General features: G+C 44.7%; 1 protein-coding gene across 2 annotated transcripts in view; it reads right to left on the reverse strand.

The window, feature by feature from the left end:
* LOC139765878 (lachesin-like) overlaps positions 1-27,694 on the reverse strand; it is a 192,479-nt gene that overhangs the window by 118,591 nt on the left and 46,194 nt on the right. For both annotated transcript variants that reach the window (XM_071693753.1, XM_071693752.1), the window contains exon 2: positions 11,658-12,128. In XM_071693753.1, coding sequence (XP_071549854.1) covers positions 11,658-11,931 — 274 coding nt within the window. In that variant the 5' untranslated portion in view covers positions 11,932-12,128. The remainder of the gene's footprint in view (positions 1-11,657; positions 12,129-27,694) is intronic.

Below are 27,694 nucleotides of genomic sequence, written 5' to 3' on the forward strand. Positions count from 1 at the left end.
AAGAAAGAAGGAAGGAAGGAAGGAAGGGAGATTGAAGAGAAGGAAGTGAGGGAGAGAGAGAATTAGCAGAGGAAGCGAAGTGAAAAAAAAGAATAGTGACTAGAATCTACGAGAGCCAAAGTGAAGGAAAGAAAGGAAAGAAATGAAGTGAAGGAAGAGAATAAAGATAATATAAGCAACGATGAGGAATTGAAAAATGAGGAAATAATGTAGAGGGAAAGAATGGCACAAATCAAAAGGTAACTTTGGAAACGACGTAATATATTTCTTTTTCAAGGAAGGACAATCTCAGCACGAATGAATATGTTAGAAAATATTACAAACGTAGGTTTGTGTAGTGAATTAAGATCTAAAACGACAAAAAGGGATCAAATAGGGTAAAAACGCATATAATCTTCACCTGGATGAGGAAGAAATCTATCAAAAACATCACAAAATAAAAGAGAGAAAGTCACATAACTTATTTCCCCTGAAGTGGCAACACTGGGAGCCTGATGATACAGTGTTGCCAGAGAAAGTGGTAAACATAAGGGAAAGGTTAAAGGAAAACGGTGAATTTGTCTTTGGAGACTAGAAGAGATGGTAGAGATTCTCGGGAAAGAAAAATGAAATAAAGAGACAAAGGTTCATAAAGAGAGAGAAACATCAGAGAAAGAATAGAGCAGTAATTATATGCATGATTACCTGTAATTATGAGGAATACGACCTTCTAACACACATCATTATCACCAGACGTAATCATTCATGTATATCTTGTAACTACATGACCTGTATGTGATGTAGCTTGACCCTGTTTGCATGGCCATTCGTGTAATCAACTTTACACATCGGTAATGTAACGTGGCTTCACTGCTCACATCTGAACTCGTAACTACACCAGCCACGATGGTCTATATAAGTATATCCGGCACCAACATGTATCGTACAAGTGCCATGCACTATTCAGCTCTATGTTATCTTCGTCACGTCTGAACCACCCAGTGATTTTGTGATTATATAACACGTATGTCATACACACTAGACCACCTCCCTCCCTCCCTCCCTCATGGGAAAAGGGCCCTCTGGGTCCCTGGGCCCCACTTGAGTTCACTTGCTACCCTCCTGTGTTGATGTGCTGTATCCACTGTACGCTCTGTACTGGTCTCCACTTACCTCAAGCGGTGTCCCCATTATCCATGCTATCAGTAAATGCATTATCTATGTATATATCTAGACGATAAACATTCTAAATCAATAGAGTATTTATATTGGTCCCTCCATTGGTCCCTCAGTAATGAGTCCATAGCACTATATTACAGGCAGAAGGTGAGTGTGAGTGTGTGGTCTATGATGAGTGTGTGTTGGATGATGAGTGTGTGGTGGATGATGAGTGTGTGGTGGATGATAAGTGTGTGGTGGATGGTGAGTGTGTGGTGGATGGTGAGTTTTTTCACCAGAGGGAAGGACTGAGTGTGACCCAGCCTGTGGACTTAGAGAACGTTGATACGTTCATACGTACATATATACATATTACATACATACATACATACATACATACATACATACATACATACATACATATGTGTATGTAAGATCTTTCAAGACACATATACTTTAGAAGAAACAGAATGATATCATCAGAGGATAATGAATTATTTGCATATATTCATTCCCATGTTTTTGTTTATCTTTTTAGGTCTGTAAATAATTCATGTTTCAATTTCCTTCATTCACTACGAATTTAAGAATTTTTCTTTCTGCGAGTTTCTCATCAAATTTCTTGATAAGTTGTTAAGTTATTTATCGTTCTGAATCAAATCAATTATTCTATAAGTACCATTTTGCCATAAATGGGAATTCATTATGTAGAACTAGAAATCTGATAGCCGACACTGGGGATCTAAAGTCTAGCTTTTAGAATTAGAAATATATGTACAATTTAAAATCTCAAACGGAAAAATTAAGGAAATCAGTGATTCATAAAAAAAAAGATAATTTCTTAGAAATTAGAATGTACGTATTTAGAAAATAATCTTTAACTAGTAATATTGAATCTAGAAACCCGAAAATTGGTATCTAGATATGAAATCTATTGAATCGATCGCGTAAATATTGATATTTTCTCTTGAACCTTCTTATAAGCAGATGATGACACCATTACAGTAAGACTGTAAGACAACAGTGGCCTTGATTATATATGTAAGTTAAGACAGACATCTTACATAACTCTATATAAACATTCATCGGTTATGTTAATTAACATTTTGGATTAAGAAGCAAGAATTAGAAATTTGTAGCCAGGAATTTAGATATTAGAATTTCATGTAAGTTTTTAGATTTTGATAATGGAATTAGAATATACGTATGAAGTTTTACAGGATAATGTTGTAGAACTAACAACTATTAGGTAGTCTGAAGTTGTTGGAATTATTGCTAAAGTATTAGGAATAATTGATAAATATTTTGGTATGATGGACATGGAATTTGGAATACTTGATAATGGATTTAGAGATACTGAAGAAGGATAATGAATCATTCACAGGCATTCCGGGATTACTGACCAGGGAAACAGGAATATGATAAGGACTCAAGAGGTATTGATAAGTAGTTGGGAGTTAATGATAACTGATAGAAATCACTTATAAGAAAAGTTACTGTCAAGGGAATAAGGGAATATTGATAACGAATTAGAAATTATCGATAAAGAAATGGAAATTATTGATAAAGAATTATCAGTTACTGATAAGGGGTTAGAAATGAGGGTATAACTTGGGGGGGGGGGGGGTAGGACGGGAGGGGTGCATGCTCAGCACAGGCCTCGGGGAGGGGGTCCGTGGGGGCCTGAGGGGGTGGCCCCAGCCCAGGCCGCCATTACACGCAACTTATGGAGCTCAGCGGAAATTATCCTGTGTTGACCACCCCAGCGTAGGGTTGTGGCCCTCCTGGTGGCCCCGGGGCTGTGGCCCTCCTGGTGGCCCTTGGGCTGTGGCCATCTTGGTGGCCCTTGGGCTGTGGCCATCTTGGTGGCCATGGAGATGTGGCCATCTTAGTGGCCCAAGTGCCTTCGAGGAAGATCTTCCTCTCACAGTTCCTTCTCTTCCAAAGTTTGCGGAGAAATGATACGGTGGGCAGTATGGTGCCTTCCTTCTCCCCAGGGATGATGAGACATGTATCTGTACATGTACATGTACATGTATACGTACATGTATACGTACATGCATATGCACATGTACATGGGCATGTATATGTATAGAATTCATTTTATCATATAATCCCAGGACCACTTTCATGGGGAACTTAGAGCTCCAATGCTGCGCTACAATCAGTAGTAGAGTTATGATGAACTCCATTGAAGAGAGAAAATCTTCAACAAAGTTGTGCTCCTTTCCTTCCAGTGACAGTGATACAGTTCCGCCGAAGGTGACACCACTGTCGGTGTAACCACATGAAGGTGACACAATGAGTAGTCACCTTCGCCGAGGCTGTATCATCTTCACTTGATGAATCAGCGCACAGTCTCGCATGAGAACTTCTCGAATCAAAAGAGTCTTCCATGAACCTGCTACTTAGCGTAGTGCGGTATTGTCCCTGTTGGAAGACAAATTTTTTGAAAAGGACTTTTGGGTTTTATATATATATATATATATATATATATATATATATATATATATATATATATATATATATATATATATATATATATACATATTTATGTGGGGATGGGGGGGTTTACAACTGTATAAGTTCTCTTTTTTCTTTCATACTATTCGCTATTTCCCGCGATAGCGAGGTAGCGTTAAGAACAGAGGACTGGGCCTTTGAGGGAATATCCTCACCTGGACCTCTTCTCTGTTCCTTCTTTTGGAAAAAAAAAAAAAAAAAACGAGAGGGGAGGATTTCCAGCCCCCCGCTCCCTCCCCTTTTAGTCGCCTTCTACGACACGCAGGGAATACGTGGCAAGTATTCTTTCTCCCCTATCCCCAGGGAAAACTGTATAAGTATATAGACAAATACTTTTTAAAGGAAAATATTTTTCTCTGAGAGTGAGTGGCAAAAAAAGAGTTAGAAACATTACGTCACAGAAGAAGATTCCATATGTTATATTTCGCGTGCGAGACATGAGAACGAGGGATTAAAGCTGGCAATTGATACCACCTGACAGTCAGCTGTGTGAATGACGTCACATAAATAATTTAAAGGCCCTTCGCCCGCATGAAGGCAAGTGCATGTCCCTGGGTATGATCACTGTGGTCAGTCTGGAGGTACCCCAGGGACATGATGCGTCCTACAACCTCTGCCAGATGATGGCACAATCCACAACAAGGAACACGATCCTCATACAGACATCATTTCCAATTGACGCGGATGATTGACGAATGTTGCAAAACACAAGAACGATTCTTAGACTCCAACTTCGTGGACAAGAAAGAATCTGATACATTCCTCTGAAGAATCGTTAAACAGGAAGGTGAGGATTCTCACGTGCAGAATCCTCAAGATATTCCTCAAACTGCAAGAAAAAAAAATAGTATCCGGAATCATGATTCGTTAGATATTTAGCAAAGTCAAAGAAAGACACGATATTCAGAAGCCACAGACAACAGAGGGATCTTCATCCTTCCAGTGCATCATGTTGTGTGTACAGCAGGTGGAGGATCACACACGACTCCTCAGATCACTCCACCTACGACACCTTGACACACAGATCTTCCTCCACACAGCCAGAGCATCACCTGACCCCAAGGGATACTCACGAATCATCATGATCGAGAAACATCGACGTGATCGTCGAATATTCTTCCTAAGGGAGTTATTAACGAAGAAGAAGGATGAACCTGGGAGCATCCAGGTGCCTGGAGGGGGGTCCTCAGGCCCCCTGGGGCTACCCCCTATGGTGCCCACATGGAAATTATCCCTTGTAGTCTTAAACGTAGAAGTTAGTGGGGGTTGTTAATATTGATTGGGGGAATTGGATGTGAGAGGGGGAGGAAGAGGAGAGGGAGTTACATTACTGTGATGGGGGAATGATTTTGGAACAGGAGGGGGAATGGTGGCTGTTATAGTGATGGTTGGTGGGTGAACCACATGGTGGTACAGGGCACAACCACATGGTGGTACACGGCACAACCACATGGTGGTACAGGGCACAACCACATGGTGGTACAGGGCACAACCACATGGTGGTACAGGGCACAACCACATGGTGGTACAGGGCACAACCACATGGTGGTACAGGGCACAACCACATGGTGGTACAGGGCACAACCACATGGTGGTACAGGGCACAACCACATGGTGGTACAGGGCACAACCACATGGTGGTACAGGGCACAACCACATGGTGGTACAGGGCACGACCACATGGTGGTACAGGGCACAACCACATGACGGTACAGGATATAGTCACATGGTGGTACAGGGCACAACCACATGGTGGTACAGGGCACAACCACATGACGGTACAGGATATAGTCACATGGTGGTACAGGGGAACATTTACGTCGGTGTCAACAATATAGACAGGATATGTTTTTTACGTTGAAGGTTCCAGTCACGGACATAAGTCCACGTCAAGGCTGGGCCTTAACTGAAGTATAGAGAAAATTTTGAAACGGAAAAAGAAGAAAGAAGATAAAGTATTTACGAATTTTTGAGAAAGTGGAAAACCTGTCTTATGAAACGCCCCAGGTCATAGGGAAAGACATGAGAAGGCAAAGAGTTCCAGAGCTTCGAGGTGTATGGAAAGAAGCAGGTATCAAAACGGCCCACCCTTGAGTTACTGATGGCCATACACTAATCATGTGACGCAGCAAGTTGCCGAGTATTGCGTGGTCTAACTAGTGGTGGGTACACAAGCAGCCAGCTCTCGGGAGCAAAAACCCAAAGTAATATATCGCCAGAACTCAGTAACGTTCAGCAGGTAAACAAACAAAATCTTCAGCTCCCTGCCCGCCGCCTGCCTAGGCCACACGCTGGGTTCTGATTGCTTGCCTCTCTCCGTAATATATTTCACGGGTATTCTTATTGGCCAAGTGGTATTACCGACGTTCTCATTGGCTGGTGGTGTTTGTTGCAGCCAGCGAATGTTGACTTACCATCAGTCGCTTGTGGTGTAGCACAAGACGAAAATACGATTATCATTTAATGGTCTTCGAAGTCTTGCGAATGATTATTTAAAACTCTAAGTTCGGCTGTTCTCAAGTTATCTTTTTACCGAATTTTACCGAGCTTAGACTCATTTTATATCAGACTCGTTTGTTGTGACACATGTACAAAGAAATTTTTATTCACAGAGCAAGTGAAAAAAGATAAACATTTTTTTATTTTTCTTTATTTCCAGTAATGATGATAATTAGGAACTGTGATTGGCAGAGCGGTAGCCCATGGGTGAGATCGTATCTACAGCTGATTTCTGATTGGTCAAAACTTAATCATTTAGTCAGGTCATATTCTTATTGGCTGACTCAAATAATGAATATTTTATCTTATTGCTCAAACCTCTGTCGATGGTGGAACTCATACCTTTTTGAATGGATAAGCTTCAACCAGTGTTGGAAATCATAGTCACACTAGAAAACAAATTAAAAACTCTGACGACGGATGGAAACTTACAGTTGTCAATAGATGGCCAATAGATGGCGCTTGTCTCATCGTCAGTGTTTACAACCAGATGTCCACACGAGAGAGAGTAGTATGACAGATGGGAAGTTTGAAAAGACGTCTAATGCAAAACAAAAAGATAACTGAACATTGCTTTACCAAGAGAGAAACATGAAAGCCTAAAGTATCGAGTATGAGGTGAAATAATGAGACACACCAACTCATTCTGCGAATCATAGATCACTGTTTTCCGAGTGAACAAATGAAACGTTGCGATGATAGCCGGGCCCAGTGTCTTGAGACGCTGCTCACTGAGTTATTCACCCGCTCCACATATTCTGGCGGTCGTCCCTAATGTCCACGTACCCGCGGTGCCTGGACATAGGAACGACAACTACGACCTTTGGCAAAGTTAAATATGTGTTATTTACTCTTGAATGACATTTGGACTACCCTTAGCTACTCGTCTGCTGAGACTGATGTACTGGTCCTCATTACACGCTCCTGTCTGATGCCTCATTATTGTAGCATGTGTGAGATTTTGACATGTATACAAACTTTCACTTTTTACTCCTTACATTCGTTTCACTATCTTCCTTTATCATCGTTTTTACGGATTTTCTCAGTGCTTGGTTCTTATTGCTCTGTACATATGATTTTCCTCATTTCTCATTTCAATCATTACTTTTTAACCGCATTTCTCGCCTATACTTTCTCTCTCATTATTCCCCTCATTTTCACTGTCTTCATTATACCTTGATCTGTTCCTGTACTACCAGGGTCAGCATCACTCCTTGACCCATGACCCCTCTTTCTCCCACCCCCTCATTAGTTACCATCTCAATGCCACCTAAACTACCACTTAATTCTCTTCCCTTTCCCTTAGCTCCACATAGACCAAAACACCCCTTTCCCCTCTCCCTCTCCATTACTACTTATCCTCTCTCTCTCTCTCTCTCTCTCTCTCTCTCTCTCTCTCTCTCTCTCTCTCTCTCTCTCTCTCTCTCTCTCTCTCTCTCTCTCTCTCTCTCTCTCTCTCTATCTATCTATCTGTCTGTCTATCTATCTACCTTTACCACTACCGCCACCATAACCATAGGGGTAGCCCTATCGCCCATTCACACACACAGCCCCATTCATCTTCCCTACCCATTCATCACCAATCCATGGATCCCCATGGCAAGACAAACTATGATGGGTCTCATGGGTAACTATGATGGGTCTCATGGGTAACTATGATGGGTCTCATGGGTAACTATGATGGGTCTCATGGGTAACTATGATGGGTCTCATGGGTAACTATGATGGGTCTCATGAGTAACCATGATGGGTCTCATGGGTAACTATGATGGGTCTCATGGGTAACTATGATGGGTCTCATGGGTAACTATGATGGGTCTCATGGGTAACTATGATGGGTCTCATGGGTAACTATGATGGGTCTCATGGGTAACTATGATGGGTCTCATGGGTAACTATGATGGGTCTCATGGGTAACTATGATGGGTCTCATGGGTAACTATGATGGGTCTCATGGGTAACTATGATGGGTCTCATGGGTAACTATGATGGGTCTCATGGGTAACTATGATGGGTCTCATGGGTAACTATGATGGGTCTCATGGGTAACTATGATGGGTCTCATGGGTAACTATGATGGGTCTCATGGGTAACTATGATGGGTCTCATGGGTAACTATGATGGGTCTCATGGGTAACTATGATGGGTCTCATGGGTAACTATGATGGGTCTCATGGGTAACTATGATGGGTCTCATGGGTAACTATGATGGGTCTCATGGGTAACTATGATGGGTCTCATGGGTAACTATGATGGGTCTCATGGGTAACTATGATGGGTCTCATGGGTCAACAAACATTTAGTGTCAAGATTCCTGACCTTTAATTATCATGTAATAATACGGAAAGGGAAATAGGCACAATGCGTGGACATGAGTCATTAGAGAGATTATTAAAGAAAAATGAGGAAAGAGGGAAGGACGGATAGATAAGGTAAGTAGGGGAGGAGAATTAGCATGTAAGGGGGAATTAAGTTAAGAGGGGAAATAGAAGAGAATAGGGGAAAGGAGAGGTAACGAGAAGGAATAGAAATGGGGGAAGAGGAAGGATTGTAATAGGTTAGAGAGAAGGAGAGAGTGGAAGAAGAAGAAGAAGAAGAGGAAGAAGAAGAAGAAGAAGAAGAAGAAGAAGAAGAAGAGGAAGAAGAAAAGAGGAAGAAGAAGAAGAAGAAGAAGAAGAGAAGAGGAGGAGGAGGAGAAGGAGGGAAGAGAACATAACAAAGAGCGTAAATGGAGTGAATGAAATCGGTGATAAGGGATACAGGATGGACCGATAAGAGATAAGAGGAAGAAGCATAACTACAGAGCGAAGAGGAAGTCGTGTGAGAGAGAGAGAGAGAGAGAGAGAGAGAGAGAGAGAGAGAGAGAGAGAGAGAGAGAGAGAGAGAGAGAGAGATCAGGATGCCAACCCTGCCTGGTAAGGTCAACAAGGGTCACATTATCTCAGTGTTGACCCTGGTAACCTGACGCCTTATCATAGCTTATTTACCCTCCATTAGAGCCACCCATTGACCTGCCTCCACCCCCCATGATTCGTACCACATTTGTGACGCGATTCACAAGAGAGCCTCCTGCCGATTCTCCTGGTTTTCTCCGTGATTCGTTTCTGATTCATGTACCGAATTGGATGAGATTCTCGCGATTTTTCTTCGATTAGTTCAAATCGTGACCTGGTCGTTCATGATTGGAGGACTGGGGAGAAGCTTGAACCGAATCCTTCCCCTGACACCTCGTGAATCAGCGGTGATTCTTCCACTCGTATAACTGTGCAGCCAGACACTCCACACCAGTGATTCAGCTTGACTCGCTAAGTATCAGAATCACAAATATGATTCGGCCCCTCAACATAACAGCTTAGACTGAGATGAGCGAATCCCTGGAGTAAAATAACTAAACAATTTCACAAAGATAATCTTCGCCCCTCGCTATGATAATTAAACCCATTAACAAAGACAGTTATACCTGTTGAATATCGTAACTTAACCCTTTGAGAACGATAACTTGACCCCTTAACTACAATAGTGTATCCCTTCAGTGCCACGCTTAACCATTAACTCCATTTAATGCCAAACTTAACACCTTAAAGTCCACAGCAGGGTGGCACCATTTTCTAAAGGGTCAAGATAGAGCCAAATGGCTCAAGGTACGTGTTTTTACTCCCTGGAGGTCCGTCATTAGGGTCGAAAGTCCAGACTTGTACCGTAATGGCATCATCTGTCAAGACACTGACATCTCCTTCATCCAGCTACAGCATTCTCGAGCTCTCTGAACCTCTAGACTTGCCCTTGGTTATGAATTCTCAAAAGCATAATTTTCTCAGCACTTCATAATTTCTAGCAGCCCTCAGATCCAAATTTGAAAGTGGTGTACCACATTTTGCTCTTCAAAACACTCTTAATCTTTCTAAAGTTAAAAAAAGTCTCGTTTATCTTAGGTTCTGAAACCTTCACAGTTTTAGTTTGTTTGTATTTTGTATCACTTGTACAGTATTCAAATATTTATTTCCCTTTGAAATATCTCTGAAATCTCCTGTGAATGTATAGGACCTCCGTCTTCTCAAATAATGCATAGGGCGTCTTACTTCTTTCTCTTCATGATCACATAGTTTCGCTTCGTATCGTTGAGCAGGTCGGGTTAGGTTCCACCTTGCATAATGGAGGCAGCGCCACAACACGACTCTGACTTACCGAGATTGTCTGTCGGGTCGCTGACAGCACCATCAGGCCCGCCCAAGTTACCTTTCTCTGAAACTCCCTAAATTTTTCCAAAGCTGTCTAAGGTCTTCAGATGCTCGCATACTCTCTAAATGTCGATAAGATTCGAAAAGTAAGAAACTGGAGCCTTTTCCTGAACTATACGATTTTTAAAATAAACCTAAAGCTATTGTGTTGTGTAAATGCCATGTACGTTTGTAATCAGTACGTTCCTCATTAGGCCATACTTGTAAGTGATGAAGATATATATACTGGTTCATGAAGAGCATCTGCGTTGTTGCTCTCTATTTACGACCAGCTCTTGGCGTCCAACAAGAGTTGCATCTGGTGCCTTCCTTCTCCCCATACTCGCCTTTCCCACCCTTCCCAGTCCTACCTTTACCTTTCCCTGTTCGGTCTATTTTATTGCTTCCCTTCTCTCTTCTCTCTCTTACCCGTATTCCTCTTCCTCTTTGTTTCATCTTCTTCACCGCATCATTTAGTCCTTACCTCATTATTCTACTTTCATATTCCTCCCTCCCTACCCTCCTTCCTTAGCACATACCAGCCTTCCCTTTTCCAATCTTTCTCCCTTTTCCACTAGCCTTTTCATTTACTTCCTTCTAAGACCCCAAGTCCCATTCCCCATCCGTCACTAATCCCCTTCAAAATCACCCATTGAACGCGATATTGTTTCTTTTTGGAATCTAGTGTTCAATATATGAAACTGTGAAGGACTGAGTGATCCCCTACACCTGAATCATTGAACCTGAAAACTGTTCACCTACCAGACGATGGATCCTCCTCAGGTATTTTAGAAAGCAGGTACAGAGACCTACTTGGTGTAAGAAAATGCTCTTTTTTATCTGACTTGAAAACTAGCTTGAAACTATTGTCTTCAACGCCGTTTTAAGTTTAGACTTGTCTTGTGGTGACCAGATTAACATGACAGCGGTCTGGACGAAACTGGGACATACCCGTCTCTAGTTCTTGAGAAATCTTTTGCTTTAGCGCTTCTCTACATGTGTCGTAGAGGACCTGGTATTTTTAGATCCACAAGAAGACCTTCTGTGTTCGTCTCTTTTGTCACCATGAATTCATATCGAGTTCCTCCCTCGGTCACTAGCGGTCCAGCTTTACTAATGGCAGGATTTTGGCCCACTAACGTAGCTGGGATATTGATATACCGACCACCTGTTTTAGGTAAGGTTATACTTTTGATTCTGGTGCAGAGGACTGAAGTACATCTCAAGAGGCACCTCAGCAGAACACCATTGCTGGAGGAGGAACTGTCAGCTCACACTTACCGTCAGTAGCGTCAGCGAGACCCAGGGCGCAGGCCAGGCAGAGGAAGGTCAAGGAGGCCACCCACAGTAAGGTCATGTCAGGCCGTGGCTTCTGCTTAGGACGGGACGTGACCCTGACCTGTGGCACCATGACCTGAGGCGTGGTATGTGTCGTGACCTTGACTTGAGGGCTGAGTTCGACCGCCGTCGTCACCTGAGAAAGCATCGAGTGAGGCCAACTGCTCGATGCGCTGTTACCCTCCTCCTGAATCTGTTGTCGAGGTATGACAGTCATTTTCCTTCCCAATATGCAACTGTTCTTATCACAAGATCACCGGAATTATACACTGAGCACGACGACCGCAGGCAAGAGCTCTCCTGACGGCTGGGCAGACGAGGAAGGTGAGCGTGGGATGCTTGAGCGTGGTCCCCGGTCACAACATACTGTACAGATGACCCTCGCAGACGGTCTGTGGTCGACCCTCGTGCCACCTGCGGAAGACAGAGACAGAAAGTCACAAGGTGAATGCTCGGCCCGGGAGAAGACTTACCAGAGTACACTTCGCATGATCAACCTTCGTAGAGTCTGATCCCTTTATTATATGAGGGCGTCATCAGCCCCTAGTTACTGCTAGACCTTACCCTTCTTAATCTCTGGGGAAACAAAAGATAGATTAAGATTACAACAGGTTGTCTGGCCTCATCACCTGACACGTGAATGTCTTCCAAAATAAAATTTCTTAGGATCACGATTACTTTATGATTATTCGTCGTTAGAATAAATTATCTTTTCATCCTCCTGTCAGCCTCCTCCTTCTCCTCCCCTTCCCCTCTCTCCTCCTCTCCCTATACTTGAAGTGATGAATGATGATATCACACGTTATCCGTCACCTGCCACTGTAACCCTCGACTGTTGCCAAGAATGAGGCTGTACTTATTCTACTACTACTACTACTACTACTACTACTACTACTACTACTACTACTACTACTACTACTACTTCTACTACTACTACTATTACTACCACTACTTCTGTAAACAGGTGGCCCCTTGTGTGCCTCCTCCCTTGGCCAGGTGGAGCAGCGCCCGAACAGTCTACCAACTTGAGGGTTGGCCGAGTGTATGTCTGCCTCGTTCCTTCCACAGTCACACTCTGTGGCTGTGTGCCTTCCAAAGTCATCTCACACCCCTACACTCTCCTCCCACTCAACTACACTCTCAACTACACTTTCCTCCCACTCAACTACACTCTCAACTACACTCTCCTCCCAAAATCCAACACTCTGTGTTGGACTGTGGGAGTCTCCTCTCACAGTCCAACACTCCCCTCCCACACACCTACACTCTCACTTTAAATCTCTTTCTTCCATGAGGACCGGCTGACCTCTGTGTTTACCCTCCACCTACCATGTACCAACCATATAATAAATTTCTTTGTTGTCAAGAAAAATTCATGTCAGATTTTGTTCAAAACAATGTTTGGGCGACTGAAGCAGACACTTAATGCAAGATACTCATGTGATATTGATCTATAGCCTTTGCCTCTCATGGAATGAAGGTAGTAATTAACGAAAGACAAGGAGTGACGTGAGTAGCAACTTACCTCAAGTAACATGTGAGTTACGTTAACGAGAGAGGGAAGGAATGTATGCATGGGGCAAGCAGGAATCTATGTGAGGTACGGAGGTACACAGGAATAAGAGATCTGATGGTCAGTGACAACGATACTTGCTGGAGGACAGTAATAGTATCCTAATTCCTAGTCTACATAGATGGAGATGGGGTAGTCAAGCAGAAGGTTCCTCCCCAGCCACCACACCTTCCGGCATATCAGCAAGCAGGAGTACATATGAAAGAGCACTATGTAAGACAGAGGAGTACACTGACATAGAAGTGTATTGGACAAAATAAATGGAAATCACATTCTGATATATTACCATAAGGAAGGTCTCTGAAAGACCCGTTGTTAAAACCATGAAATCGTTACAAACCTTCCAGAGACCAGGCTGTTCCGGGAACCAGTCACAAACGACCCGTTAATGGCCTCTCTTGCGGGTGCCCGTCGACCACGAGTGACCCTTGTGTGCCTCAGCATGACCTGACCTTAGAGGATATGACCTTCCCACCATGTGTCCTTCACTGACTTTAACCGCCTTCAACCTTCTATCGGATCCAAGTAACAAATATCTCCGTCAGGTGTTATAAGTAACGTTAGAACATTTGTAAAGTGTTCTAAGTATCAGAGATTAAAGAACATACGCAGTTTGTTTTTCCTGATGTTTCATCTGAGATCGATAAAATATCTAGGTGTCTTGTCTCTCTTCTTTTTTTTTTAGACCACGTATGATTTATCCAGCGTCGTGTTAGTGTTAGTTAGTTTTCTATCGGCACTGCTTACATGTGGAAAACGGTTTTAGATTAAGTTGATTTTTGCACCACAGAAATGTCACCTTATTCTCACACTTGATGACAACGAGGGTAAGAACAGAAGGTCGAGGTGTAACTCCAGGGTGTAGTATCACTGGTGACGTCATCAAAGCTAAACTGATCTAGTCATAGGGACTACCACTCGAGAGAAGTCATCCTCGAGCCTCATGACTTCGCCATGGGTCACCTACCACTCGAGGAAGGTCATCCTCGTCACGGGTTACCACTCGAGGAAGGTCGTTCTCGAGCCTGACAGGTAATAGAGACTTGCCTCTCACAGGTCACTGGGATCAACAACCAAGTCCTCCTCCAGGTCTTCCTTTAAAAGCACAGGAATCACAGAGGACATGAACCCCCGGAGCAGAGGTGGACCTTCAAGGAGGCCCGGGTGTCACATCCACTCCTGTAGGACGTCCTCCCGTATGGATCCGGTAACACTGGTCTCGTAGGTGGATCAGCAGAGACCGAGGCGGTGGTAGTGGTCTGTGGAGACAGGTCCTTGGTCCATGTGGAGAATGTGGGTACACGGAGATAGATTTAGAGCCTTCGTGTGGGTGTCAGAAAGACTTTGGAAACACACCATCATCTGGGGATGACTATTAGAGGAGAATCACGTTATCATCGTCTTCACAACATGGTGGAGACGGGATGTTCCCCCGAATAGAAAGGTGATGAGTCTCCTTGCGAGTGCAGGCGATGTCAAGCTGATGTAAAGGGCGAAGTCAGATGTCTTATGTCTTCAAGTGGAGACGAGGGAAGGCAAGCAGAAAAGGCTATGCACACCCTTCTCCCCCGGAGCGCCGAGTTAGACCAGGTCACGGAACACCGACAAAGAGCGGCTGGGTCTCCCTGTGGCCAGAGCGGAGCCCAGTAGACTTGTGACCAGGTGAACAGAAATTAACCGTTGGTCTACCAGCGTGGGATGGGGCACCTGCTCCAAGAATTATTGATGTCACGGGGACATTACCGTTGTGGACAGCCCGCCTGTCCACTCCACCGATATTGATTGCAGTAATCGCGCGGGAAGCGAGAAAGAACAAGTCATACGAATCCTGAGAACTGTGAAATCTGAGAGAGAAGCAGGCATATCACACACAGGTGATTGACGGAAAGGGCAGTAAGAGAGAGAGAGAGAGAGAGAGAGAGAGAGAGAGAGAGAGAGAGAGAGAGAGAGAACTAAGAGTACAGAACACAAGATTTTGAATGAGAGAGAGAGAGAGAGAGAGAGAGAGAGAGAGAGAGAGAGAGAGAGAGAGAGAGAGGGGGGGGGGGGAGAAAGACAGAGATTGTGTACTTACAAGTACTTAAGACGAGATTTTGCCTTTCCTCCTTCACCCTTCAAACCTGATTAGTCAGATGCAAATATTCCAACCAACAAAGGTATCTTACGTTCCTTCAAGTCTGCCTAGCATGTCTCCACATCCAGTCCTCAAGACATATGTCAGATCTAGGAAAAATCAAACAAATCCTTAAGGATCAGACTGAACATAAGGCAATGAACGATCTCATTAACACAACCTCCATACTGACCTTCATGAGATCATCCATAACATGGGTCATCAAAACATCAAATACAGGAAATCAAACAACATGTTGAGAGAATAGTTATCTGAGTCTTGTAAAGTTATACCTTTAACAACACGAAACCACAGTCCATAGATCCTCTAGCGCCTAGGAACATAATCTGTGTTCTAAAGGACAGATTTATATAATATATGACCTTGTCTGATAGGCAGCAACTCCCCGCCAACCCTCCCGGAACACGCACTTGACAAACTTGATGATGTGGAGTATCAAGGTGGCAGTCTGGTTATCCATGACCGAGGTTAGGAACGAGGGAAGTGAGTAGGATATGTTGGGTTGGATGGTCGGTATGTTGGCGGGTTAGTATGTATGTTAGATGGATGAGGAACGTAGGTAGTTAGGTATCCTGGTTGTCTGGTAAACAGTCTGGTTGAAAGGTAGAGAAGTATGTTATGGAAGGAGGCTCTTGATAAGTAGATACCTTAGTGGTTTGGTAAGTAGGCTGGGCCATCGTGTGGAGGGCAAGCAGGTGGGTCAGACACAATTCTAAAGGTAAGTAAACTTGAGGCTTAGCGAGTACCAACCTAAGTAGACTTTGAGGCGTAATGAGTACTAACGGGACGTGATATGAACCTCAACGAAACACATCACAAGCTAACGAATCCAAAGCTGAAATTCGTGAGGTTTCCTCACCCCAGTTCGTAAACGATGTTCAGAATAATATTTCCTCCACTGGGGAGAATTTCTCATAGCAATAAAATAAATAAATAAATATAAAGGCCAAAGTATCTATATTTTTTGCTGGTTTGGTTTCCAAACTGTCTTTTTTGTGGGGAGGGGGAATGGAGAATGATATCATATAGATGAAAAAATTAAGATTTCAACAATTGAGCGAATCGAATTATAATGATTATATATATATATATATATATATATATATATATATATATATATATATATATATATATATATATATATATATATATATTTTTTTTTTTTTTTTATACTTTGTCGCTGTCTCCCGCGTTTGCGAGGTAGCGCAAGGAAACAGACGAAAGAAATGGCCCAACCCCCCCCCCATACACATGTACATACACACGTCCACACACGCAAATATACATACCTACACAGCTTTCCATGGTTTACCCCAGACGCTTCACATGCCTTGATTCAATCCACTGACAGCACGTCAACCCCTGTATACCACATCGCTCCAATTCACTCTATTCCTTGCCCTCCTTTCACCCTCCTGCATGTTCAGGCCCCGATCACACAAAATCTTTTTCACTCCATCTTTCCACCTCCAATTTGGTCTCCCTCTTCTCCTCGTTCCCTCCACCTCCGACACATATATCCTCTTGGTCAATCTTTCCTCACTCATTCTCTCCATGTGCCCAAACCATTTCAAAACACCCTCTTCTGCACTCTCAACCACGCTCTTTTTATTTCCACACATCTCTCTTACCCTTACGTTACTTACTTGATCAAACCACCTCACACCACACATTGTCCTCAAACATCTCATTTCCAGCACATCCATCCTCCTGCGCACATCTCTATCCATAGCCCACGCCTCGCAACCATACAACATTGTTGGAACCACTATTTCTTCAAACATACCCATTTTTGCTTTCCGAGATAATGTTCTCGACTTCCACACATTTTTCAAGGCTCCCAAAATTTTCGCCCCCTCCCCCACCCTATGATCCACTTCCGCTTCCATGGTTCCATCCGCTGACAGATCCACTCCCAGATATCTAAAACACTTCACTTCCTCCAGTTTTTCTCCATTCAAACTCACCTCCCAATTGACTTGACCCTCACCCCTACTGTACCTAATAACCTTGCTCTTATTCACATTTACTCTTAACTTTCTTCTTCCACACACTTTACCAAACTCAGTCACCAGCTTCTGCAGTTTCTCACATGAATCAGCCACCAGCGCTGTATCATCAGCGAACAACAACTGACTCACTTCCCAAGCTCTCTCATCCCCAACAGACTTCATACTTGCCCCTCTTTCCAGGACTCTTGCATTTACCTCCCTAACAACCCCATCCATAAACAAATTAAACAACCATGGAGACATCACACACCCCTGCCGCAAACCTACATTCACTGAGAACCAATCACTTTCCTCTCTTCCTACACGTACACATGCCTTACATCCTCGATAAAAACTTTTCACTGCTTCTAACAACTTGCCTCCCACACCATATATTCTTAATACCTTCCACAGAGCATCTCTATCAACTCTATCATATGCCTTCTCCAGATCCATAAATGCTACATACAAATCCATTTGCTTTTCTAAGTATTTCTCACATACATTCTTCAAAGCAAACACCTGATCCACACATCCTCTACCACTTCTGAAACCGCACTGCTCTTCCCCAATCTGATGCTCTGTACATGCCTTCACCCTCTCAATCAATACCCTCCCATATAATTTACCAGGAATACTCAACAAACTTATACCTCTGTAATTTTTTATTATACTTTGTCGCTGTCTCCCGCGTTTGCGAGGTAGCGCAAGGAAACAGACGAAAGAAATGGCCCAACCCCCCCCATACACATGTATATACATACGTCCACACACGCAAATATACATACCTACACAGCTTTCCATAGCTTACCCCAGACGCTTCACATGCCTTGATTCAATCCACTGACAGCACGTCAACCCCGGTATACCACATCGCTCCAATTCACTCTATTCCTTGCCCTCCTTTCACCCTCCTGCATGTTCAGGCACCGATCACACAAAATCTTTTTCACTCCATCTTTCCACCTCCAATTTGGTCTCCCTCTTCTCCTTGTTCCCTCCACCTCCGACATATATATCCTCTTGGTCAATCTTTCCTCACTCATCCTCTCCATGTGCCCAAACCACTTCAAAACACCCTCTTCTGCTCTCTCAACCACGCTCTTTTTATTTCCACACATCTCTCTTACCCTTACGTTACTCACTCGATCAAACCACCTCACACCACACATTGTCCTCAAACATCTCATTTCCAGCACATCCATCCTCCTGCGCACAACTCTATCCATAGCCCACGCCTCGCAACCATACAACATTGTTGGAACCACTATTCCTTCAAACATACCCTATTTTGCTTTCCGAGATAATGTTCTCGACTTCCACACATTATATATATATATATATATATATATATATAATCATCAACAACAACAACAACACGTCACCCACACAACTGGTGCTTGACAACTGTACATTATCCTACGGTCAGCACTACGCGCTGGCCCTGCTGGTGAGTCAGGCCACAGTGCTCTCATAGTGAGGCCTCCAGCGGCTGCGCCACCATTAAGTATATGAGAAGCTGAGACCAACCCCCGCATTAATACACTTAGTCCACCACACACCCTGCCCCACAGCCCACCCCGCATCACCCACTCACAGCATCATCCCTACATCTACTGCCCCCCACCCCCTCCCCCACCCCCATCTTCCGCATCATCGTCATCATCATCTGCATCTCACGCATCTCCACATTACCTCCCATGTCATCACCTCCCACATCATCACCTCCCACATCATCACCTCCCACATCATCACCTCCCACATCATCACCTCCCACATCATCACCTCCCACATCATCACCTCCCACATCATCACCTCCCACATCATCACCTCCCACATCATCACCTCCCACATCATCACCTCCCGCATCATCACCTCCCACATCATCACCTCCCGCATCATCACCTCCCACATCATCACCTCCCGCATCATCACCTCCCACATCATCACCTCGCACATCATCACCTCCCACATCATCACCTCCCACATCATCACCTCCCACATCATCACCTCGCACATCATCACCTCCCACATCATCACCTCCCACATCATCACCTCCCACATCATCACCTCCCACATCATCACCTCCCACATCATCACCTCCCGCATCATCACCTCCCACATCATCACCTCCCACATCATCACCTCCCGCATCATCACCTCCCACATCATCACCTCCCACATCATCACCTCCCACATCATCACCTCCCACATCATCACCTCCCGCATGATCTGCGGACGAAGAAATCTGGAAAACTCCATATCTGTTTAGATTTCCCGGGGCTTTTATTTCCCTTTTTTTTCTGCCGCGAGTAAAATTAATTTGCACTCCCGCCAAACTTTTGATTGTTGCAATACTCGCTGAATCAAGGCCACACTTTCCTTTATATTAAATATATACACCTCTGAACTTTCCTGCTTTTCCTCTAGCTTCATATATATATATATATATATATATATATATATATATATATATATATATATATATATATATATATATATATATATATATATATATATATATATATATATATATTGGAAAAGATCACAATTGAGTGCGTGATCAGGAAATGTGGTCATTAGATTATCAGCATTCAAGTTTATTAGTCCCAGGAGCACAGGGATGTATCCCAGGGCTGGAGGGATATGGGCATCTTAGGGTCAGATGGATGTATGTGTCCTAGGACTGGAAGGACATGTATGTCTCAGGGCTGATGGGATATGTGTCCCTGGGCCGATAGGACATACGGGCCAGAGATAACCTCTTATGATTGTAATTTCTTCTTTATATTTTCTTACGATGAATTAGAATCGTACAATTGATTCTGTTTGGTCTGTACTTCCTTGCCATAGACAAGGATAGCAGGATTACAGATCGAGGTAATTATACAAGGTGACGAATAGATGATTAGAAACCGCCGTGGGGCAGACGAGAGTGGAATCTATGTTGTTCCTGGCGCCTGGTTCGAGACAGAGCACGGGCTTGGGGTTCCAGGTGTGTTCTGTAGGTTTGTATGGGTTTTGGAGAGGTGTATGGGATCAAGAAGTGAGGTACGTAGTCAAGATGGACTGCTCCTGGGCTGGGAAGGGAGGCAGGTTGTACCTAGTGTGGGAAAGGAGGTACCATTAGTTCCTGAGCTAAGCATGGAGGAGGAGACGGACTGGTGTCACCCCGCGATCGAGATAGTGGAACCTTATAGGGAAGGGGTTGTGATGGGGTTATATGAGGTTGATAGGGTTCTGGTCATTACCTCAGACTGTATAATGTCATCGTTTCCCGTCTGGGTCGCGTCAGCTAACCCTATCACCACGCATTCCCACGTTGCCATAGTCTTGGCTAATTCCCCCTTAATTCCGTTATCGAGGCCGCCATTAGCACGGGCCTCAGATCCACAGTTAAGTAAAAAGATAATAAGTGTATCCTCCTCTGTGTAATACAGCACTACAGTGTAAAGTATATGATTTCGATACTTTTGTGGTTATTGAAGTTCATTAGCCTCAGGTGATGTGTGACTGAGTTGGGTAAGGATTTATCTTCTCATATCTTGTTCAGCTGCACAGATGTGTAGGTGGACAGCTGCCACACAACAGCTCATCAGGGGTTTGTATAAGTGTTTGCAAGTTCAGATGGGTAATTGGGAGGTTCGCATGGGTGATTGGGGATTTTGGGTGGATGATTGAACGACTGAATGGGTGAGTGTGATTGGAGTAAAGTGAAGGGTTAATGCTTGAGTGGGGAAAGCAGATGGGGTAACTGGGACTAGTGTAGAGTATCGGAATTAGGATAGGGTCAGGAAAGGAGAAATAGGTACGGAGGAAAGTTGGACAGGAAAGAGGATAAGCTGATTGGAAAGTTACGAGGATGGTGATGGAAAGAAGGATAGGAGGAACAGTCAGAAGGATTTTAGTCAGGATGACTTGAGCTGACAACCTTAGGATAAGGAAACCCTGGGACTGTTGAGGAAAGAACTGGGACTCGTGGGGAGGGAGGTGTAGGTGCCTTAAGTTGGGGGTTGGGATATCCTGGGTCAACCCAAGGCTATGAAAGGGTTGTACCAGGAGGTGAGGGGGGGAAGGGGGGGTTGAGGCTGCATAAGTGTTGTCTTTCATTAACTAGACCACCATCATGGGAGACAAGGTGAGCAAGAATTGGGGGTCCTTGGGCTAGGAGTAGGGTGTGCTAGGTTCTCGAAATGTGACAAGGGTGTACCAGGTCCTAGGAAGTTCTCCTGGGGTGTACCAGGTCCTAGGGAGGTGTCCTGGGTGCGGCAGGCCGTACTGAGGTTTTCTAGGGTGTACCAGGTCCTAGGAAGGTGTCGTGGGGTGCTGCAGGTTCTGTGGATGTGACATATAGAGCAACAAGCAGGTCCTGGGAAGGTGACCTGGGGAGTAGCAAGCAGGTCCTGGGAAGGTGACCTGGGGAGTAGCAAGCAGGTCCTGGGAAGGTGACCTGGGGAGTGGTAAGCAGGTCCCGGGGGAGGTGCTCACGGGTAGCAGGAGCAGGGGGCGACGCGGCCGGGATGAGGCGCCCCCCCAGGCGGTGTGCTGATCCTGGCCGCCTCACAAAGAGACTGACAACTTCACACAAAGGTGGCCATATGATGCCTGTTTTATGTCTCCAGCCCGACCCGCTGCCGGCCCTCTGTTGTCCCCGTTATTCCCCCGTTATTCCCCGTTAATCTCTCTCCCCCACCTCCCTCCAACGCCCCCCTTTTAACCTACAGTTTCCAATAACTTGGACAGCGCGCAACCCCCCCGTAAACCCAAACAGAAAACGTAAACTGCAAGAAGAATAACCAAGGATAAACTACGTAATTTCTGGGTTGCACGTCGTACTGCCTTCCCCTTACACAAACAAAAAAAAAAAGAAAATGTAATGTGAATTGTATATTTCCTTCGTCACTTGATGCCGGCAGCCTTCACCCCTCCCTCACCCCCCTTCTACCCCTCCCCCTCCCCTCCTCCTCCTCCCCCTCCTCCTTTGTTTGTTGGAAAATAATTACTGAAGATAATTACCGGGAGTCGCATTGTCTTGGCCTCTACGTCCCGGGATTTTGTTTCTCGTATATTACAGGCGGGTCGGTGAGAGATTACCAGCCTCAATATTTAACTGCTGATTTATTACTTAATAACCTTTGTTCCCGCAAGCGCATGCGGGGGCCATCTGCTTTTGATCCCCACACATGAAATGCTGTTAGATAGCCGACAATATCCTTCTTCAGGAGAGTGTTAAAGGCCCCTGAGAGGGACCGTGGGAGGGCTCGGAAGGTGTCGGGGTCAAACAAGAGACTCGGACCCCCTGCAGGAGCGGCTGTGAGGCCGACGGCCACAATGGCTTCTTGTAGCGAGTGACGGTAATGAACACTGGAGCCTTGTCACAGCTCCGGGTCACCCTGGGATAAAGGACGCCTCTCAGACTCCTCCTGTAGGAGGCAGACGTTGCTGATGATGTGTCCTGAGGGAGGTGTCGCCGGGGTGGCGGGGGTCAGGCCTCTTAAAGTTTTGACTTCCTCGTTATGTTTCGTTCGTAGAGTTGGCGATGTCTGGTAGGTACAGTGTACCTCAGATACCTCGGGGGAACTTTTGCAGATGGCGGTACGTACTTCGCACGTACCCAAGTTTCACTCAGTAGGACTTTTTTCCTCTATGTAAACTTTAAAAGTTTTTGCAAGATTTTTGGTGAGATATATGTTGGCCGCTTCAAAGTACCAACGTGTACCTCCGCGTACCCTTGCGAGCGAGGTACGCACCCCAGCTAGCAGCCAGCTACGGTAAAGTTTTCCATCCGGTGGTACATGAGAGGCAGGCAGGTACCTTTTGATGGTCAACAATACACGAGAATGTGTTCGTATGGCCAGGCAGAGGTACCTTGAGGTGGGGTAACACAGGTGGAAGATACCCTTCGCAGTTCCTTGGATATTGTAGTGACGTTACAAGAGGAAAGGACGCTTCCCTCTTCCAGGGTTGATGGTGCATAGATGAGAGAGAGAGAGAGAGAGAGAGAGAGAGAGAGAGAGAGAGAGAGAGAGAGAGAGAGAGAGAGAGAGAGAGAGAGACAGACAGACAGACAGACAGACAGAGAGAGAGAGAGAGAGAGAGAGAGAGAGAGACAGACAGACAGACAGACAGACAGACAGAGAGAGAGAGACAGACAGACAGACAGAGAGAGAGAGAGAGAGAGAGAGAGCTGACCTAAATATTCCTGTTGATATCTACGATGGTTGAGACTGCCACACTACATCACAGGTATATTTATAGTGAAGCAAACCTTTCCCAAGCTTGAACAACTTTCAGATGAGTGATTAAAATCATGATAAAAGTCACGATAATCAGCGTCAAAATGAAAGTCGCTCGTAACCTACGAAAGACTAAACGAATGACGTCAGACATAATGGGCTGTGTTGCCTTTCATTCTATTAATTAAATTCCAGGAGACACCTTTACAGCGGCCACTCCCTGCCTCCAGCCACCTTCCCCAGGTTTACTGAAACTCATTTCTTTTCGTTAAGGGAAGCAGTCATGTCTAATGTCTATATCTAAGGCATTACATCTGAATTTGAAAGAAATTCTCTTAAATTTTAACTTATATCAGTCTCTCTTGCAGCAAAGAGACTTTGAAGTATACAGATTTGTAATGCGTGTATATGTGCATGTATATGTGTGTATGTTTATGTGTGTTTACATGTGTGTTACATGTGCCTGTATATGGGTATGTCCATGTGTGATGTCCATGTGTGAATACATTTGTTGATGTATTAATGTGTGTGTGTGTGTGTGTGTGTGTGTGTGTGTGTGTGTGTGTGGAGAGAGAGAGAGAGAGAGAGAGAGAGAGAGAGAGAGAGAGAGAGAGAGAGAGAGAGGATCGTGTGAAGCAAGCCTCTTAGACTTTTATGAGACATTGATCTCAGGTTTAGACAACAGAGATGGATGGATGGGTGGGTTGAGTGTAGCTGGACTAACATATACACACCTTCCTTAGGAAAGACAACCAATTTTTTTACTTTGTATCTTTGACGTGTTGTTTAGGTTCTGGCTTAATGCCCTTCAGGTGTTGATGACCATAAGTCCTACAAAATAGATCACATTACACACATTCCAGTTCTGCTGTGTTGCTGACTGGTGCCTTTTGGAAGGTCTGGCAGCCTCGCAGGCATCCCTCTCTTGCAATACTGCTGACCAGTACCTCCTGGAAGATCTGGAAATGTTCCAATTATACCACCACAGCCAAGCTGCTGAGTAGTATCTCCTGAGAGGTCTGGAAACACACTAGTCATCGCTTAACAGCAGTGCTGCTGACCTGTACCTCCTGGAAAGTATAGACACGTTCCAGTCGTTCCCAGACAGCGAGCCTGGAACACTCCATCAAGTCACCTACTACGTTATCCAGCCTCAGCAACAAATCACGTTCGTTGTGGCAGGTGTCAGTACGTGTTGACATCGTTAAAATCATATCAATTCGCTGAAATCATCTAATGGGACAAAGTCAAGACATCCATTATGAAATTAAGCCTCATTCAGTTATCGTCTCTCTTCATTATCTTTGTAACATCAGGAAGGTTATATATGGCTGGTGGAACTTGTTCTCTGGGACCGTCAACATGTCAACAGTGGCTCCTGTGTCTCTAAACTTTGCCTTCGATTTACCTTTAAGTTCGTTTCCTGGTAGGTAAATATATCAGGCATGTGTGTGTGTGTATGTGTGTGTGTGTGTGTGTGTGTGTGTGTGTGTGTGTTCAGCAAGTAAGAGTTAGATAATTACATAAAGAGAAAGAAAAGACAGGATTCACCAGATCTTTAGATTCAATCCTAGAGTGAACTGATTCCCCTGAGTCCTTGTGTCTCTCCTGCCGCCCCTGGGGGGAAGTATCCAACCTTGCCCCAGACCACATTCCTCCATGTATCTAAAACCCTCCACTTGGCTATTATTTATAACCCTCGTGAGTCAAATATGGAGAAAATAATGCAATTAGGAAAACAATGTGAAAGATTAAAGATTAGCCAAACTTTTGCCACAATCAATTTAAAGTTTCTTGGAGCTTGAGGAGGAAGGGCCGAGCTGTGTGGTGGTGGTGGTTGTGCAATAAACGCCTAAACCCCCATGGCGAGCGTCGAGCTTCCCCGAATGCTTTTAGGAGCGTGCCGAAACAAAAGCAGGTTGGTAGCGTCGGATCTAATCACACTTTAATCATTGTTACGAGAAGGTGTCGGATCCAGAGGCCACCGTTGCCCGCGTTCCGAGGCGCACAGGGTCGTCCTAGATGAACTACCTTGACGACCTGGCTGGGAAGAATGATGGTTTGGGCAGTTCCCGTCCAGTACCGGGCCACAACCTTTGACCTTCACGTTCACAGCCTCCACTAGTCGCCGTCCAACTTGTATCATACGTGAGAATTTAACCCTTTCATTACTACTGTACTACTCTTGGGTATATGGCCTGGCTTCTGACCTGACCGGGAAGGGTAAGGTCAAAGGCTTTGCCTTTATACCCTAGGGTTGTACCGTCGAGTTCAAGGATCGTACCGTCGTGTTCACGGGTCGTACAGTCGTGTTCAAGGGTCGTACAGTCGTGTTCAAGGGTCGTACAGTCGTGTTCAAGGATCGTACCATCGTATTCAAGGATCGTACCGTCGTGTCTAAGGTTCGCACCGTCGTGTTAACGGGGTCAAAAGATTTAGGTTAGAAATACTGTCTTTATTTCAATCATTTTAATCTACACAGTAAACTTGTATGTGTAGAGCTTATTCCTGCTTCCTCTACAATAATCTTGAAACCAGTTCAGTCTAGCTAGGCTGCAAGTGGGTGGCTGCTATAGCTCCAGCAGCAACCGCTAATCTGTAGCCGGCATTAACTCCTGCGGGAAAATCTCGCTAACAATAGTGTGGGGATCAGGAGCCTAGCTAACACCCGCTCCCGCCGAAACTGAAGCCGGAACCACTTGCCGCCTCCGAACGCCCTGGCACTGTGGCTCTATTCGCTGGTGGTTTTAATTCGCTAGTGTCAGAGGCAAGGCAGCTATCCCACTAGTTCCCTTCTCCCCGAGACCTTACCTTCATTTTTCTTAATTTAGCGTCAGCGGTGCGGGTTGGTTGCGACGGCGGCGGCGGTGAGGAGGCCGATCTGCCCCGCTAGACCTGCCTTGTTTATAATGTTGGACCGGGCACCTCCCTCCCTCCCTCTCCCCTCCCCCTTACTGATCCCTCCTTCCCTCCCTCGATCCCTCCTTCCGTCCTTCCCTCCGTTTTTCTCTCCCTCTCTTCCATTTTTTTTCAAGGTGGACTATGTAGGCAGGTCTTCAGACGGGTCTACGGTCCTTGTTGTTAGAGGTTTTAAGACGAATCTTTTGTCCTTTTACAGGTCCTCCGACGGGTCTGGGTCCTTGTTACAGGTCCACAGATAGGTGTAAGGTCCTGTAAGTCTTTCCATGCGTCTGGGGTCCTTGTTAGGGATGTTTGGACGGGTCTGAGGTCCTTTTACAAACTTGGATACGAGTCTGAATTCCTTATAGAGATACATAGACGGGTCGAAGGAATGTTGAGAAGGGGTCCTCGTACACAGGTCTGAGGTCCTTCTCCAGGTCTTGTTAACATACAGATCTATTATGAATACTTCTTAGGGGAAAATGGTATTACATAAGGAAGTGATAAACCTAATAGGCTATTTATAAAGGCACAATGTTCTTATAAAGTAATGAGGCTTATGTATAGTGTTTATGTCCTTATAATCTCATAGTCTGTGCATCATGGGCATGTTTGTTTTTGTCTTTATTTGTGTTTTCTCATGTTGGACCTACCTCAGGAAAATCGTATATATTCGCAGTTTAGTTTTCAGCAAGTATTCAAATTCCTTGGCAAATGCATGGTTATAATTTCTGTGCATTGCATACTGCAATTACAATTGAAGATGTCAAGATAAAGGGAATGTTCGCAGGTTACGTGTAAAGGAATTCATTCGTCTCGTGTGTTTCACATATAGTTTTCGTCTGTATTGTCACTTTATATCAGAGTTTTTGTCATTTTCTTCAATTTGTTTTAGTCATAATTTTTCTGATCCAACCTCGTCTTCTCTGTCTACCTTCCTCATCGTAGGGCCATCTGCTTGGCCCGCCAACTGTCCCCTTTGACGGGTATTGATGTAGCCGGGTCTACAGGAGGAAGCTGTCGTCCTTACCTTAATATTGTGGTACAATCTATCACTGGCTACTCTCACTAGTCACCGGGGATCGATCCTGGGTTCTCGTGGTGCGTGTTGAGGAGAGAGCTCTGCTCTCCCTTCACGGTTTGTA

The sequence above is a fragment of the Panulirus ornatus genome, chromosome 56 (genome assembly GCF_036320965.1).
Source record: "Panulirus ornatus isolate Po-2019 chromosome 56, ASM3632096v1, whole genome shotgun sequence".
NCBI classification, from domain to species: domain Eukaryota; kingdom Metazoa; phylum Arthropoda; class Malacostraca; order Decapoda; family Palinuridae; genus Panulirus; species Panulirus ornatus.